This window comes from Photinus pyralis, unplaced genomic scaffold, assembly GCF_008802855.1.
Source record: "Photinus pyralis isolate 1611_PpyrPB1 unplaced genomic scaffold, Ppyr1.3 Ppyr1.4_LG1, whole genome shotgun sequence".
Classification (NCBI taxonomy): domain Eukaryota; kingdom Metazoa; phylum Arthropoda; class Insecta; order Coleoptera; family Lampyridae; genus Photinus; species Photinus pyralis.
The window spans coordinates 25,067,397-25,085,449 of NW_022170249.1; the positions used below are offsets into that span (position 1 = coordinate 25,067,397).

At 34.2% G+C, this 18,053-nt stretch overlaps 1 protein-coding gene across 1 annotated transcript; it reads left to right on the forward strand.

Annotated features, from left to right (window-relative positions):
- Nucleotides 1-743: 743 nt before the first annotated feature.
- On the forward strand, nt 744-13,699 carry LOC116173674. The gene is made up of 5 exons (XM_031491314.1): nt 744-1,218; nt 1,277-1,423; nt 6,446-7,152; nt 12,955-13,189; nt 13,245-13,699. The coding sequence occupies exons 1-5, from the start codon at nt 1,011-1,013 to the stop codon at nt 13,277-13,279; spliced, it is 1,332 nt and encodes a 443-aa protein (XP_031347174.1). The 5' UTR covers nt 744-1,010; the 3' UTR covers nt 13,280-13,699.
- Nucleotides 13,700-18,053: the final 4,354 nt, after the last annotated feature.

Genomic DNA, 18,053 nt, shown 5'->3' on the forward strand with positions numbered 1-18,053 from the left:
CAACATTTTTGATTCGGTATTAGCTTTCCTTTCACTCAAAGTGCCTGCATACAAAATATTATTTAAATAAAAAAATCGGTTTGAAATTTTTTGATTCGGCATTAGTTTTACTTTGGTGCCTACCAGCGTTGAGCAAAAAAATCGACTAATCGATTATATTATTTGATAAGAAAAGGATTTAATTATTGTGCACATACTCTATTATTTTTGATTAATCTATATTCAAAGATATCAAAGTAAAACAGTCTAATAAAAAATTATGTCTATGTATCAGTTTTCAATAATGATCTATAGTCTATAGATTTGAAATGTAGACCACTCAAATCAAGTAAAAATGTGTACATAGGCTACACACTATATACTTCAAACGTGATCCATGTAAAGCTTTTCTTATTCAAAGATTAACCTGAAATGAGTTTAAAGTATTGTGTGTTGCCTAAGTGTGACCCAACTTTCGTCTTTGAATATTGAATTACTCTGTACACACTTGAAAAGCATGAATGAATTCTGGATTATAAAGAAAAAAGGCGGTAAATTTTAAACCAGCTGCAACTTTCATTATTTATAAATACAGCAAGCTTTTATACTAATAATGTGAAAGTTTTGGAAAAGTTAATTAGTTATTGTATATCTAATTATAGCAGTTGGTGTTGTTTCAGCTGTAAATAATTGTAGAAATTTATTAAACAGAAATGGTTATGGTGAATGAACTTTAAATGCACACATACAACCGATTGAGCCATCGTAAAATCACGTCATTACGTTTTTGACAAACGGTACGTCTAGTGACTGTTACATTTTTTTTATTTCATTGAAATAGGGGAAATATGTGGTGGTTTGGAAAAATGTTAAATAAATATAATAAAACCGATTCGCTCTGTTAAAATAAATTGGTGGAAAGTACGGGGTGTTTGAGTATGAGTACTTTATGGCGGCTAGTGTTGTGTCAGCAGGTGGAGTAGAATGAAACGGAGAGTTGGGCGATTTTTTGATAATGAAAAATCACATAAATGAGACCACGCGGGCGCTCGCCCTCAACCAAATGCTATGAAATGCGTATCGTCGAAGCCTCCGCCATCCCCAATTGGACAAAATGTTCAAAAATGACGGAAGAAGGGCACAGAATAAATGGTAACACTGACGGGGGCGCAGTCGTACCTAAGGATGAGACCTCCAAAAACGCGTACAATCAAGGGGGTCGATTGAAATTTTTTAAAGGTAATTAACCCGGCCAGCAGTGGACTCCTTTTAGAGGGTGTGTCATTCTGTTTTTTAGATGGGAAGTTTATTTTGGAGCTGGAAAGGGCGCAGGATGGGGAGAGGGTGTCGTGGGTTTCCGTACCTCGCAAAACTTACTGGCCACCGCAAGGGAACGCTCCCTCGATTCCCACTTACCGGCAGGAAAGCAACGCTTCGCTTAGTGGTATAGTTTCAACGTAGTGTAAAGAATAGAATAGCGAAACATTTTGCCACTGACCTAATTAACATACACTTCCCTTGTGTTTACCTACGTTTTATTTTGTAGCAAAAGCTGTAATGCAATTAAACGTTATAGAAAATGTAATTAAGATCGAAGAATTAATAGCAGTATTATCATAGTAAAAGAATCAAATTTAAACTTTATTTACAGTTAATGTTTCGCGGGGATGATTTATTTTGAATAAGGGGTAATGCGCTTATAATTACGTAGTAAATTTGACCAATGACAAATCTGACTTAAAATGTATCATTCCTTCGGAACGGCTCGACCAATTTTTATGAAATTTGTATATTTGGTAGGCATGAGTATAGGTTCTAAAGTATACTTGATACTGCTAGGTGATTTATTAGTTCACTGGGGGCAAACTTGTCTATTTTTGTGAAAAAACGATTTTGAAAAATCACTGAAAAACTGAAAATGTCAAATTCTGTTTTTATTTTCCCTAGCTTAAACATGGGGAATGGGCGGTTCTTGTTAGCACCTTATACGGGCACTTTTTTAGGAGAATTTGAATCTGTTACCAGAATTTTCATAACATGCTACTTTCTTAGTTCTTATGGGCGCCACATTGGATTTTTACGGAATTTGGATAAAACAAAAGAAATTCATTTGAATGCATCGCCATGTTGATTCAGCAAGATCTAGTTATTCTTGGATGTGGATGTCTTCTATCTAGCGTGCTATGGAATTTCCAGATTCTGTGAAAAAATGTGCAAATCGAAGATGCTAACAGGAACCGTCGGTCTCCTACCGTTTTAGTTAGGGAAAACGAAAACAAAATTTGACATTTTCAGTTTTTTTGTGATATACCAGTATTTTCAAGGATTTTTTAAAAATCTGAAGAGTTTTTAGTCACAAAAATGGGCAACTTTGCCCCCATTTAATCTGCACCGTTGTGGAGACCTCATTACTCGGTCATGGATTTGAACCACCCTGTACATACAGATTGTTGTTTAAAAGTTGCTTAAAATGATCTAAAATGTTGACATTTGGTGGAATTTTGACATGTCCAAGAACAGTGATGGCAATAGCCACTTAGCTCAAGCTAGGACGAGAGCTAGGAATCATCACTGATTTTTATAAAATGTAATTTTTTATTTTCTCGATTTCTACGGTTTTGAAAAATGGAAAATTATAACTAAAAGTATGAACAGAGTACTTTTTTTCTAAAAAAAACGTATTTAGACTTTTGCTCTAAAATAATTAGGGGAGCTAGTAATTGACTATAAACAAATTACCATTGAAATCCCTATGCTGCGTCGCGTTAGGCACCACCTGGTATATCAACTTACAGGTGATGTTCCTTTAATTTCACGAGTCGCCCATTTTTTATTAATGTAACCCATATGATTCACATTTCACAAATAAAGCACAATTTCTCAAAGTCACTACTATTCCTTTTAAAAGTCTCATTTTTCAGCCAAAACAAACATTTTTTCTAAATAAATTCAAAATTTACATTTCATATTTAATTTTTTTTCTGAGCAACCATAACACGCCACCTACCCAAAGATGGTGCAACCCTAAACCTAAAGGGGAGTGAAAAAAAAGTTTCATTCTCTATTAAATTTGGTAGGTATTTGAGTATTTTTGATCATTTTATTAGTACACAAATCGTAACATAATTATCAGTGTCCGCTCGCACCAGATTTTAAAGGAAACATTGGAACATAGAGGGCCATATGTTCTACGAACATAAAAACATAAAATACGCATAATTCCTTCTGGGAAATTTTATGAAAAACTGATATTTGATATCTAAAAATGTGTATTAAATGGATGGAGCGGGTGGAGCGAAGGCTGCTCTACCAACCCAACTCACTATACAGGGTGTCTCATGACGAATTCCGGCTATCTGCATTAACGAAAAGAAGACTTTGGAATATTTAGATAATTTCACAGCATACTAATGGCAATAAGGGAATTTATCTGAAATATTTTCAAATTGGTCCCAACTGGCTTATTTTCAATAAAACACCCTATATATCATAGATTCTACATGAAATTCTGTATACATTTCATTTATTGACATACTTAAAATGCGAGTTAAAATGTTTTTAACTCAAATCATAAGTGCCAATTTTTTCTATATGAGAGCTGTTATTATACAGGGTGTCTCCAAATACGAAAGGGGCTAATTCTTTGACTAAAGGTTCGTTTAAACACAAGTCCTCAAACGATTTGTTACCAATTTACAGGGTGTTATAGTTTCACCGTACACTTTACAATTTAAACTGTGAATTTATAAACATACACAAACACAAGATGCAATTTTAAATGTGTACTGTTAAAAATAATGAAAACGAGAGTATTCAAATAAAGCCATGGCATATTGGACCATTTTAAAAATTTTACTTTCATTTAGCTAACCACCAAAAACTGATTTTTATTTTTTTTCCATAACTATCACAAATACGAAAAAAACACAAGTGTCGAAAAAGTTTTCAAACAAATCAGAAAACCAAATTCTTATTTTACAATCTACCAGTGGCGCACGGAAAAAAGGTTCAAGAGTAGAAAATTAAACATGTTGCTCCCACTGACATGACCAATGATGTAAGCCTTTCAGAGTAAATATTATTTCAAATTTGAGCGAAATATCTTAAAAACTGCCGGAGATATAAAGAAAAAACTTAAATGAGACTTTAACACCCTAACGAAACGTTTGCGGACGTAGTAGATTTATATGAACTTTCAACAATCAAAGAATCAGCCCCTTCCGTATTTACGTCATATTTAGGAACACCCTGTATAAAGAATTGGTTTCCTCAGAAAGGATTCGTATCAAAAATAAAAAGACCAAAAAACGATATTATATGATATCAAATAAAATGAAAACTTCGTGAAAATCGCATTTTGATATCTGTGTCCTCGTCTGTATCCTAAGCAGAGATAAGGTGAAAATACACACACACAAATTTAAATTGCAATATTCATCCAAGTTGACTTTGAAACAAACGAAACACGATTTCTCACAAAAAACTACTCGGCAGAGACTTGATCTTTGTATTGAAAATGATGGTAGACAGTTTTAACATGTGTTTTTGTTTTAAAGCCAACTTGGACGCATATAAGTATTGTTGTAATTTAAATTTGTGAATGTGCGCCATCTCTGCTTAGGAAACAGATATAATATAATAATTATATCATTCCGTTTGACATTTTTAAGAAAACCTACAAAGCTGTCAGACCATGCCCTCTACACTGCCGAGTAGTTTTTTGTGAGAAATCGTATTTCGTTTGTTTCAAAGTCAACTTGGATGAATATTGCAATTTAAATTTGTGTGTGTGTGTGTGTATTTTCACCTTATCTCTGCTTAGGATACAGACTAGGACACAGATATCAAAATGCGATTTTCACTGAAGTTTTCATTTTATTTGGTATCATATAATATCGTTCTTTACAACTCATAACATTTACTAAAAAGACTATTAATGTAAAATCTGATTACACGAAGAGAGGTCCAATAAGACCAAAGAGATGTTCCTTCCCGCGGCCTTGATTTTCATGAATCGTACGCCCTCTAGCGGGAAATTTAGAAACCTGAAAATAATTTCCAGTTTCTCTTGGCCCCTTTTGTTAACAAAATCTTTTTCCTCAAGCTGTACAACTAAGGGTTTCATAAAGATGGCCTGTGACCTTTATCAATAGGACACCCGGTACACATCATTTAAATTGGTTTATTATTCGTGGTGTAAAATTTGTGGAATACATTATACAAAGAAACTGGTTTTTTTTGCTTCCCAGTTATAAAAATAGGGGGTTTCATGTAATAATATATAGGATATTCCATTTAAAGTAAGCAAGTTGGCATTATCTTCCCTTATAACTTGAAAATATTTTAGATGAATTTCTCTTATTGACATTAATATACTATCAAATTTACAAAATATTCCGAGGCTCATTTTTAAGATATAGATAGGCGACATGGATTCTGGGCCAACCTGTACATTTACAATATATTAATTCATATGTAAATCGGTGATTTAATTCGCGAAATAATTCAAATGGCGTTTTTAAAAAAGTCGGAATTAATTCATGCTTCTTCCAATGGGAACAAATTACATTATCTATTCGGCATTCAAATATCAGATGGCATTATGGCCACCGAAAGCAAGTAGCAATAAACATCTGACAATCGTACAGCGTCTAAAACACAATAAGCTGCCCCATGCGCGTGCGTTGGGGTCGGGGATTTTTGGCGATTTTTTCGAAATTTATCTATGGGAATATTCCGGTTAAACCGGAAATGATACCAGAAAATGTCACATAAAAAAAATTATCGTAAAATTATATTTGACAAATTTTTTGTATGGGGCAAAATAAAAGTCTCGACGCACTATATAGCCTGGACAAAAAAGAGATCCGATTTGGAAATATTTTAAGGAGTGCATTAAACAAGATTCAACCAATAGAAAGGCAGTATGTAAAGCGGTAAAACCGAGAGTAAAACATTGTAAGCCAAGGTAAGCTATAGTTAGCTTCATGCAAAAACACAAAAGCAGTTGTAATAATGTTCTTGAAGAGGCAAATACAAGATGTTAGTGAATCAGGATCCTCCATAGATGAAGAGGAAATGCTGTTAGCTCCAATAAAAAGAAAAATAGCAAATTATGTAATCCAAAAAAGTCCGAATTAATTCAAAAAGTTAGACTTTCTTGACTTTTTGTATAAAATTCACGACTTATTCCATCCCTGAATCAAGGTATAGCAATACCAGTTTTCTTGGTTCACAGGTATTGTGAAACGAAATTAGGGATTGGGGTGGATTACGTATTTTGGATGTTTTCAAGGGTTTTTACTAAAATCTGGTGATAAATTGCGGGGTTGGCGTGGATGAAGCGATTTTATTTGGTTTTTGTTTAAATTATTATTTATTATTATTATTATGTCCTTTTTTTTCCATAGGGTTGTTTCACTATTCTATTCTTCACTTGCGCAACCGCACTAATGCTTCATTACAGTTTCAGACGATAACAGTTCCATACAGTCGTCCCCGTGGCAGAGGGATCACTCGTGGAAGCAGGCGACGCCGCGTCGAAATCAATCGAAGGAAATGACATTTTTTTATTATCATCTTAAAAAGTTCTCCAATTGGAGAACGTGTAAAAATCGCAGACGTCCATACGCAATAATAAATCATGTAGATAGCATTTTACGTACTATTAAAACGGAGATTAAAAGTGAACCGACCGAACAGATCAGTGTGTGCAATAAAGTGACAAATAAACTAAGGGAACGCTCCTCTCTAATGGCCGTAGTTCAGATGCTCATAGATAAATGTGCGTCTAGTACACCTCCGCGTTCCGAAATAGTCGTGTCGCCGCGTAAACGGTTTCTGCGCGAGATGGAGAAGGACAAACTGCAAGTGGACGATGCCTGTCAGAAGAGAAGTCGGAATAAAAGTGTAGTGTCAGGAAGTGCGCCGCCCGTTACTATTAAAGTGGAGAGTCCGATCCGATTGAACGGTCTCACGTCCGGGATGACAGAGGACATGCGCGCGCCGCGCAATTGCAGTTATAGTATCACGTCTCTGCTGGCGGAGGATCGTTCACGCTGTTCTCCCAACGATTCGCCGAGCAACTTTTCTCCTGTACCGCAATACTGTTCGCCCCATGAAGATCCTTGGTATTCAGAAAGTGTAGACAGACTACGTTCGATAGAATTGTCGGTAGGTCTTCCCAGAGAGGTTCTTGTGGCACTCATTATAAGGTCATTTTAAAATACTTTGCGCCACAGGTCAAGAAGGTAGGAATGTAAGTGTTGACAAAAACTCGAATCTGAGTTGGAATTTGGGTTTTATGCTATTAAAAAGTAAACTACAGATGAAACGGTACTCATAGCTGACCAATTAAACTTTATGCAAATGCGAGATACCCAGCACCAAAAAAATTCAGGTCAATAGATCTGCTAAGAAAAAAGTTGTATATTTTCTATATTAGCCTAGGGGCCAGGAAAAAATGATCCCATTCTAATTCCACTGCAAGAATTAAATCTACAAACTACAGTTCCACTTGAGGCTCAAACATTTGTTTTTTTCTGTTGTTGGTAATTACAATTCTGTCCTAAAATACTCTAAGCAGAAGCACCATATTAATCAACTGAAAAATTTATCAGCGTGCCATGACAATTTTGAAAAAAATCAGAAATCATTTAAATTTAAATACCATAATGGATACGTAAAAAATACTAAATTGTATTTTGAGTATTTAATCTTATTATTGTGTAAACAGATGTAATGGCGCAAAAAAAAAGTTTGACAGTCTCGCATCCATTGTGCCTAATATACCAGGTGACCAAGAATGGCAGTCGGCCATATCTCAGAAACTAGTAGACAGAGAAATTGCTGGAAATTATTTTCGAGTGTGTAAAATGACCGCTAGGGGGCACAACAGTCATGATCAAATATAAAATTTTAATTTTCTCAGGATTTTAACTATTTAACGTGGTTATCAAAGATAGCCGAGTTGATATAATATCCATTCTTTTTTGTTTTTTCCTATCTTGTGAAATAAAGTGGTGGGGGGAAATCATATGTTTTATTAAATAAATATTGATTTCTCAAGTTTGGCTTACCAACAGCCTAATTGCTTGTATACCTGGGTGACGCGAGGGTGTTGGCTCTTTGGTTTTTTAATGCGAGGTCAACTACAACTATTTTTCACACATGAACAAGTGACCCTTGAAAAAGAACAATTGAATTACCTAAAGATTAATGACGATCTAGATTTTCAAAATGTTTGCCATCATTTTCAATGCACTTTGCAAGTCTCTTCCCAGTGGATAAAACGGCAGGTTGAATTTCGGCCCTCGAAATATTTTGAAGAGCTGTTATTTATTATTTATTTATTTCCCAACAGACAAGACATCTGTTTACAGGACAAAAATTTTAAACATACGTTGAACTAATTAGGTTTAACAGGCATTAAAAAATGTTGTAATTTAAATAAATAGTTTATGTACTTTTTAAAAATATTATTAATATTAAGCATTAAAATTGTCCAATATTATAAAAAAAATTGCCGGTAAAACCAAACAATTCATGTATCTTAATCTATTTTTACTGAAATAGGTATCAGGTATTTAATTCTCTATTTTATCGTGTAAAAAAATAATATCATCTCATTTAATTTTGTCAAGAAAAATCATTGTATATCTAGTTAAATTTCAGTTAACACCCTCTAGTGACGACCATAAAATTACCAGGTATAAAAGCAAATAGGCTGTTGGTAAGTTTGCTAAAATTGATTAAGCCAAACTTGAAAAATCAATATATATTTTTAAAAAATAAAAAAACATTGATTTCTTCTGAGATTTGTCTGAGTTTTTTGCAGGTTAACAAGGAATCCTTAGATATTCATCTTCGTGCAATTTTTATTGAGTTTCGCATATTCTTTGGAGGCGTTTCAGAGATCCCTAAGGAATTTTGCAGAAACTCTTCCTGCTACTTTTGATCGATCCTCTTGAGATTCGTACTGATCACTTTAAAGTTTTTGAATGAATTTCCAAGAAATTGTTAAAAACTTTGAATAAACAATCTGAAGCAAAAACCATACTAGAATAATTTTTCTTTTCTTAACTTTATACGACACTGTGGCGACAATAGGAGCTAAGCCCAGCCCCTATGTTGCACAATAAACATATACATGTTATAAAATTTTCGAAAATGCGCTGGCGTTCATTTATTTTCACTTATTTCAAAAATGGTTTTAATAAAATCGATGCAACGCCTATGTTTTTTTAAGATCTTTAAAATTTGCTGTATGACAACATCAATGGTTGATAAACAAAAAATGGAGAAATTCGTAATTCAATCTTTTAAAAACTTATGAAATCTAGCATGCCGTGTGCTGTAAGGATGCGCGGTATCTCTTGTGTTTACACAGAAAAGAGCTACATTAACTTGTTCAATGTTCCGTTTTGAAGATTTACCTTTGCCCGATACAATCTCCCTGTGTAACACAACTCTGCTCTTTTCAAAGATCTTAAAAAAAGCATAGACATTGCCTTTGAAAAACAAAAGTTGCATCGATTATTTTGAATTGGGGCGGTAATTAGAGGGTGATTATGATTTTTTTTCTGAAAAAAAAATAGGAACCAACATTACTTTTGTCATAACTCGATTACTTTTCATGCTACATATTTGTAAGCACATAAAAAAAGGTTCTATGCGTTCTGCTCGAAAAGCGCATTGTTGCGATGTATCCGAGGATGTATCCAATTTTTTCGGTATGAATAAATAACTTGATTTTTTAAATAGAACACCCTGTATATTTTTAGTTGTCGTGATGTCATTTTTAACCTCTACATTGAAACTTATTCACTTGTTGATTTTTTCTCAATGTTGCCATTTTATTAATTTTAATTAATTTAATTATAAACAAGCCTCTCTTTTATGAATCGTAGCGACCATGATTTTCGACGAAATAAATTTGAGCCATGTCAAGGTAAAGGGCAACACTTTGATAATGAGAAAGTTGGACTTAGTGATACAGGGTGTTCATAATGAACCTATTAATTACATGTTTATAGCTTTATACACCAAAGTCGGCTGTGATAATAAGAAACAGAAGACTGTCCGAAAGTAAACAAGTGTCACAAATGAATTATTTACTGCAAGTTCATCTTTTTTTAAATTCACCCAATTCTCACATGGCGTCGCTGCACCTCGATTTTTAAGTTGAAGGTAAAACTGCACTGCAATGGAGCGACGCGACACTGTGAAATATTTATAATTTGAACCGCTGTGGCAGAACACTGCAACATTTTTGTTCAACAATGATAAGGTGTCTTTTGAGCAAGGTGAAAAAAAATAGTTAACTATGGTACTTTGAAATTCTGAAAATTTTCCATTTCATTCTGACCACCCTGTATCACTAAATCCAACTTTGTCATTAACAAAGTGTTGCCCTTTATTTATTTCTTAACTCTCAAATTTTAAAAAAATTATAAGATAGCAATGTAGATGTTAACACATGACATCAAAACAACTAAAAATATACAGGGTGCTCTATGTAAAAAAAATTAGTTATTTATTTACACCATAAAAACTGGACGCAAGTTGACAATCCCACAAAAGGTTTTTTAAATATTTTTTACGAGGTATGAGCTAGGAAAGACTGACACTATGATGCAGAACTCAGTATAAATTAAAAAAATAGGTACTTTTCCAGTTATTCGTGAAAAGTCATCTGGAAACATGGGTTTTGGTGGAACTTTCACTCGCAAATAGGTCAAAAAGTATGGACTTTCAGAGAATGAGATATTTTTAGAAATTGTGGATAAACAACTGGAATAAGATGTTTAGTAATAGTGGTGAGTGATTGTTTTGAGAAAGAGCACAGGTTTGTTAATCAGTAACCCTGCAACGATCGAGAGGGTTGCAGGTTCGAACCCGGGTTCAAGCATTTATTTATTTATTTATTGGTACAAACTACACAGGGCACAGCCCTAATTACGTAGCAGGTATCTATTACCTATCTATTAATTAAGGGTTGCTGAATAATAAGTATATAATCTAATAATGACATTCAACTAAAAAATGCTACAAACTTTCACCTACAAAAAATTAAAAAAAATATGATACTGTTGGGGTGTAAGAAGCCTTACCAATTTTTTTTTTTTTTGATGAAATAATGTAATGAATAGTACGGGGAAAGGGGGCACAGTAAGACTTATCACGGCCTATAGAGATTGTATGTGGAAGATGAAGAGCGTGTGTTAAAAGATATTTGAAAAATTATGGATCTGCAGATAAGTGACATGTGGTCATGAGGAAGAAGAAAAAAAATAGGGGTAGGTTATATAGAGGACGAGGGATTCTAATGACCCCTGAAAATTCACCTACATTTACTAAAATCTTCCAGAAGTCAACAATGGACGTTAGGATATCAAGAAACTGTAGCAATTTTCCCCCAATGTAAGTTTGGGAAATACCTCAAGAATCTTTCAAGAACCCGCAGAGAATCTTCGATTCAGAATCTTTTAAAAGATATCTCTGTTATCTTTAATCAAAGATATCATCTTTAAAGAAATTCTGAGAGCTCTTTAAAGAACCTCTGATGGACCCTTCATAAACATCTAAATCTTGTGGATGGATCATAAGCTCGGCTTGTCACCTCGCACACCTCCGCTATTGCGCCTACTCATCTTATGGCTCGCTCGTCTTATGGTTAAGGTTAACTCTATTCGCCCTTCTCTTTCAACTGTACTTCGAAATGTGTATTTTTTCCTTAGATTTTGAAATATTTTATTTAACACTTATTCTGCTATTCGAAGCAGAGACCAATCCAAGAAATCAAAGATCATGAGAATCAGATCAGGCGTCCTCGAGTTGTAATAGTGCAACTAACTTCGTTACGGAGATCACAGGGTCGCTTATACGCCTGAAAACGGTCAATTATTAGGGAAAATATACAAGATATCGAAAAAAATTTTGGGGTTCATTAATGACCACTAGGCAGTAGTAATGTTAATTAAATACAGGGTTGGTCATAAAGGCGTCGCACACCAAAATTCTATTTTTTTAACACCCTGTATTTATTTGATATTTCAAAGTTCCTCTTAATTTTCAGCAAAAGTTTCGAAGCATCATAATGTAATCAAATTTAATCGTTGCAGGGTTATCAAGTATTAAAATAAACACTATTATTTTAAAATTGATTGAATGAAAAACAATAATTAATGATTCCAAACAATCATAACAAACATTATAATGGAAATATAGAATAATGTACAGGGTGTCCATTTAAAAAATGCAATATTAGTGTGCCACGCCTTTATGACCAACCCTGTATAATTAAAATTATTACTGCCTAATGTGGGTAGGGAGATATTGCTTTACGTCCTCCATTGAGTATCTGAAAAACTCTAATATTTTTTATTTCAGTGGTAATTTGAATACCCCAAAAAATGCATTGGAGGGAGGGGCAATTTTTTTAGAAATCTAAAGTCAAAATTTTGAAATTTGGTATACCTCTTGTTCATTGAAAAACAGTCACATTAAGAGTAAAGGCCTCCTAGACAGAATATGGTTGTTTTTTTTTGTAAAGTCACGTTAGAATTTTAGTATACTAGGGGAGTAACAATTTTGGCTATACGTGAGCTCTTTACTGTGGAAATATAAATAGTAATAATAATAATAAAGTTGCCTTTTATTATTAAAAAAACAAGAAAGAAAGGTATATGCCGCAATCTGCTGTTCCACTTAACCTCATCCCTGCATTGCCAAAAAGAGAATTGAAATTCGGCAGTTATTAAATGTTTCCTATTATAAACAATTCAGAAAATAATTAGTGACATCTCATTGGAAGGCCTTTATAGTTTTGAAAAAAATTTGCTCTAGCCGTGTGTCACATATCGAGATAATTTAAATGGGCAAAGTTTTATAGTTTCATGTGCCAATTAATAATGGGCACATAAAATTTGAAAACTCCGATTTAGAAATTAGTTTGATTAGTTGAATTTTTTTTAGCAGGTGGATAAGCGGACGCTAGCAGCATACTCTTCATATCCGTACATGTCCCCTTACATGTACCCGTACTCTTTGCCACCGTATTACTCGTCAGGGGTCTACGGCCGTAACTACATGGTACCGCCTATATATCCGCCGCAACCCATGGCCGTCTCGATCAGACACGAAACACCGTCGTGCTCGTGGTCAGCAGACGCTTCAAAAGACTTAGATCACAGGGACGACTCCATTACAGGTATAAACTATTAAATGACTCCTTTTCGATGATAATTAATCTTGTGTTTTTTAAGATATGCCGTTGAACCTGTCTAAACATGCTGGTTGAGCCGAAATACTGCCGTGCCTTCCACACAAAAATATTTTTGTAAATAAATAAATACATTGATATTCTTATAAGCAACATTTAATTTGTATTTATTATTATTAGTGTTGCTATTGATTTGGCAGCAGAGTCTGTAGTTATTCGTCATTTCTTCTTCGAAGTTTAGCTCTCTTAATTGTGCTTGAATATTTTGTTTGTGCAATGCAGATCTGAAAGTTTATAATTGTAATAAACTTGTACCTATTACTTGGATCTTGATTTATGTAAATATATTGCAACATCAACATTTATGTGAGGTGAATGATTAGTGTGACAGAGGTTTCTTTGCCATTTAAGCAGTAAGGCTGACTTAGAAAATAAGTAAACTAACAAGATTCTCATGGCAAATTAATACTTACAATTTTAATAAATTAGTTACATTTATGGAGTGTATTATTTATAGGCCTACGATGAAAACTCGATTAACCTCCTGTGAAATGCAATTGAAAGTGTCATACTGACCATTCATTCCAATGGCGATCAATATTTTGCTTTCTTCAATCTCTGTAAATTTTATAGAGAAAATTTGGTATATATTCGCTTGTATATACTTTGAAATTTTAATTAGTGTAATCGACAGGCAGTAATCTTTAAACAATTGGAGTAGTTCGCTCGGAACCTAAATTTGTAATTTAAATAGGCGAACACGAATACGAGCTGAAAGTTACAAAGAGTCTGTTATGTGTTATATAGGAATGTTTTGTGTATATTTTTTTATATATTATATAGACTGATTGGATTCTTATGAAACTGCTACACTTCCAATTTTTTCTTGTGCTTCCATTTTCTTTTCAATTTCTCACCAGCAATACTGATTTAACGCATGTATACATAAAAGACAATAGAGTGTAATTAAGAATTTGTGTAATTATTAAGTCTTGTATTAGTCCACCATATTTTTTAGAATTTACTGACGATTGATTTTAGATAGAGTATTATTGCGTTGTGCCATTAACACTTAAATGTTTGACTGAAGTTAATTTAACATAAACTAGGCAGTTGCTTGTAATATGTACTTACGAAAATTTTTCCTAAAACGTAATTGGTTATTAAATTCAGTTTCGTAATTGCTTATGTAAGATATCAATTATACATATGGCACTTTTTATTGTGATACATACAATGTTAGAACTTTTGTTTATTTTAACCAGTCCAATTTTATGAACTGACTATTTATATCGTGTATTTCTATATAAATATGTGTCTTGTACCGTCAAATATACTTTTAACACCCTACTTAATTTCTTACATCTCTTGCATGCACAAACTGCCGGTAATTAGTATACTTGCTAATTTATTTAGTTATGAATATATGAATTTCGAGTATAGTAAGCCAGGGTATAGTTAGGTCCACTTTTCGCGCATAAAAATGTACTTAATACAACCGAAGGGTATTATACATTGTGGAACAGCATGTGCATGTCGCCTATGTGTAGAAAGTAATAGACAGAAACCATAGGCTTGTGTCACAAATCTTGGTAGTAGACACGGGCTAATACTATAAAAAATAAGATGTTCGTTGTAGTAATTGAGGACAGAAAGTGATGGCTTGTTGACTCATAACAAAGCAGCATTAAGCAAATGCACCCAGAAAAATGAATCACAGAAGCTAGACCAACTTAACTTGAGCAAAAAATTGCCTGTTTATAGTGCGGGGGTTATAGGTTTCAACCTTGCATTTTGTGATAACTTTATGAAACTTTCAGAGGATGTTCTAGACACCCTAAGGTTCAATTTCAGCTATGCCACAACCCCGAAATGCACTTGCTATAGCGGGTTTCTTAAGTGCAAGGTAGCATTTCAATACCCACCCATTAAATGGGTCAAAAATGTATATCCAGGGTTTGTTTTGTACTTTCTTACATCTAGGAAGGTTGAAGGGAATTGTCAAATACCAGGGAGAATTTATGTAGGGTATTTTACTTGGTTTACCTATTTTTAAGGCGCTTTTAATAGTGCGGGCAGTAAAATCGTGACGGAGACCTCTTGGCTGCTCTATTGAATATTATACCTATAGTTAACTATGCTCTAAGGTATTTAAAGACTTTACAATGCTGAAAGGAAAGTTAACGATAACTATGGCACTAAAATTATTGAACCCTATCTTGAGAACACTCGCCTCCGCAGTCGCACAATTTGGTGCAGGGCATGTCGGACTTGGCACAGCTGCATCTTTGTGTGCAACCTTTTTGAACTAGTAGCCCAATCTTGGAACTGTTTGAAATTATGGATTCTACAGGCCACATTCTATAAGAAAAATTTTTTTACGGGTCGATCTGAGACAATTTTTTTGAGGACCTCAAAAAAAGGCAGTGTATAACCTTCCTTTTTTACCAAAAATCGACTGCACCAAAATATCTCGGGAAAACACTTTTTCTTATTAATTTTGGTGCGTAGAATCCAAAACAATTCGTACTTTTTCGATCAGACTTCTCAATCAAAAGTTATAGATTAGAAACCAATTTCGAAAAAAAATTCAAAGGGCTGTAACTTTTGAACTAGTAGCCCAATCTTGGAATTGTTTGAAATTATGGATTCTACAGGCCACATTCTATAAGAAAATTTTTTTCCGGGTCGATCTGAGACAATTTTTTTGGAGGGCCTCAAAAAAAGGCAGTGTGTACAACCTTCCCTTTTTACCAAAAATCGACTACTCAAAAATTTCTCGGGAAAACACTTTTTCTTATTAAATTTGGTGCGTAGAATCCAAAACAATTCGTACTTTTTCGATCAGACTTCTCAATCAAAAGTTATAGACTAGAAACCAATTTCGAAGAAAAATTCAAAGGGCTGTAACTTTTGAACTAGTAGCCCAATCTTGGAACTGTTTGAAATTATGGATTCTACAGGCCACATTCTATAAGAAAAAATTTTTTCCGGGTCGATCTGAGACAATTTTTTTTGAGGGCCTCAAAAAAAGGCAGTGTATAACCTTCCTTTTTTACCAAAAATCGACTGCACCAAAATTTCTCGGAAAAACACTTTTTCTTATTAATTTTGGTGCGTAGAATCCAAAACAATTCGTACTTTTTCGATCAGACTTCTCAATCAAAAGTTATAGACTAGAAACTAGGGAATGCAATACCGGGATTGCGGATCCCGAAATACCGGGATTGCGGGATCCCGAAATACCGGGATCCCGCAGCATTTTTGCGAGATTAATCCCGCACATAAATCGAGGGATTTGCGGGACTGAGGAATTTGTCGACCAAGGGGACGACTCTGTTTACTTTGTTAATAAAACTGATAACGGCGAATTATTTTTTAAATAATTGTTAAACTTTTTTCGTTAAAAATGTACTATGATTTTAGAGGCACTTTAGAAGACTTTTTGTGCTTTACAGGTAAGTTTTTTTTGAGTTCTAAGTTAGGCCGAAGGTACTTTTTTGTTAAATATTGTGATAATTAGCGATTTATTTTAATACAGAAGTTAACCGCACAGAATTGCTTATTTGCCAATTTATTTAAAGTTTTGCGAGATTCCGCAAATACCGGGATCCCGCGGGATTAACATCTAACAATCCCGCAAATACCGGGATTGAGATTTTGCTGCGGGATTGCATTCCCTAGTCCGCACTGTTAAAAGCGCCTTAAAAATAGGCAAACCACGTAAAATACCCTAAATACATTCTCCCTGGGTATTTGATAATTCCCTTCAACCTTCCTAGATGTAAGAAAATACAAAACAAACCCTGGACATCCATTTTTGACCCATTTTATGGGCGGGTATTGAAATGCTACCCTGCGCTTAAGAAACCCGCTATAGCAAGTGCCGTCCGGGGTTGCGGGGGTGGCGGCGTAGCTGAAATTGAACTTTAGGGTGTCTAGAACATCCTCTGAAAGTTTCCTAAAGTTATCACAAAATGCAAGGTTGAAACCTATTTTAACCCCTCTTAACCCCTGCACTTAGGTGAGAGTAAAAAAATGATTCGTGGGTTCTGCCGATCTTCAGAAATTGTACAAAATGTCTTAAAAAGGTCATTAAAATTGCTATAACTGAATCTTAGAAATTGATTGTTTGGCCAAGACTTAAAATTTTCAAATGATAATTTTGGGTTTATTGATTTCATGTTAAAAGACCCCAATATCAAATTTAATCTAGATCACCACTGTGAGGTGGCGCTGCCTTGAGCTGCAATAGCAATAGCCGTAGTTGCTAGTGTCACTAGGAATATTTTACAAAAAAACCCATCAAATTGTACGGGTTATACCCGATGTAGAATGGAAGACAGATAGGGATGGCCAGACAGAATAAACACCGGCAAATAAGTTTGGGTAGAAAAAGTAGTGCCCTCTCCAATCTTTTCTTGAGTCATCTCAGTGTCCACCCATACGATTCTTTCTAGCCCATTATTATAGGGACAATTTTTGCAAGACAATAATCACCGGCTACATTTTAGGTCACCCTGTATAGACAGGAAGCTTAGCAATCTGGCAACGTCGAAAATGTTCCAATCAAAAAAAATTTGAAAAGTATTAATTTCTAATTAGAGAAATGTAGCACGCGGTAAGTATGTTTAAATGAAATATCAAAACGTATTTGAAAAATTAATTGTGGAAGCGGCCGTAATGAATTACGGAATGTGTGATTTTTTTTTAAAAGTCCGCGCCATTTTTAATTATTTTTCGCATTTTTTTGACAACGTTCAGCATGTGGATGTAAATTCGTTTTCTCTTTTATCGGCTCATTAGTAAAGGTATCATCCGCTATTCTTTTTGGCGCTGTTAATTTTTGTTC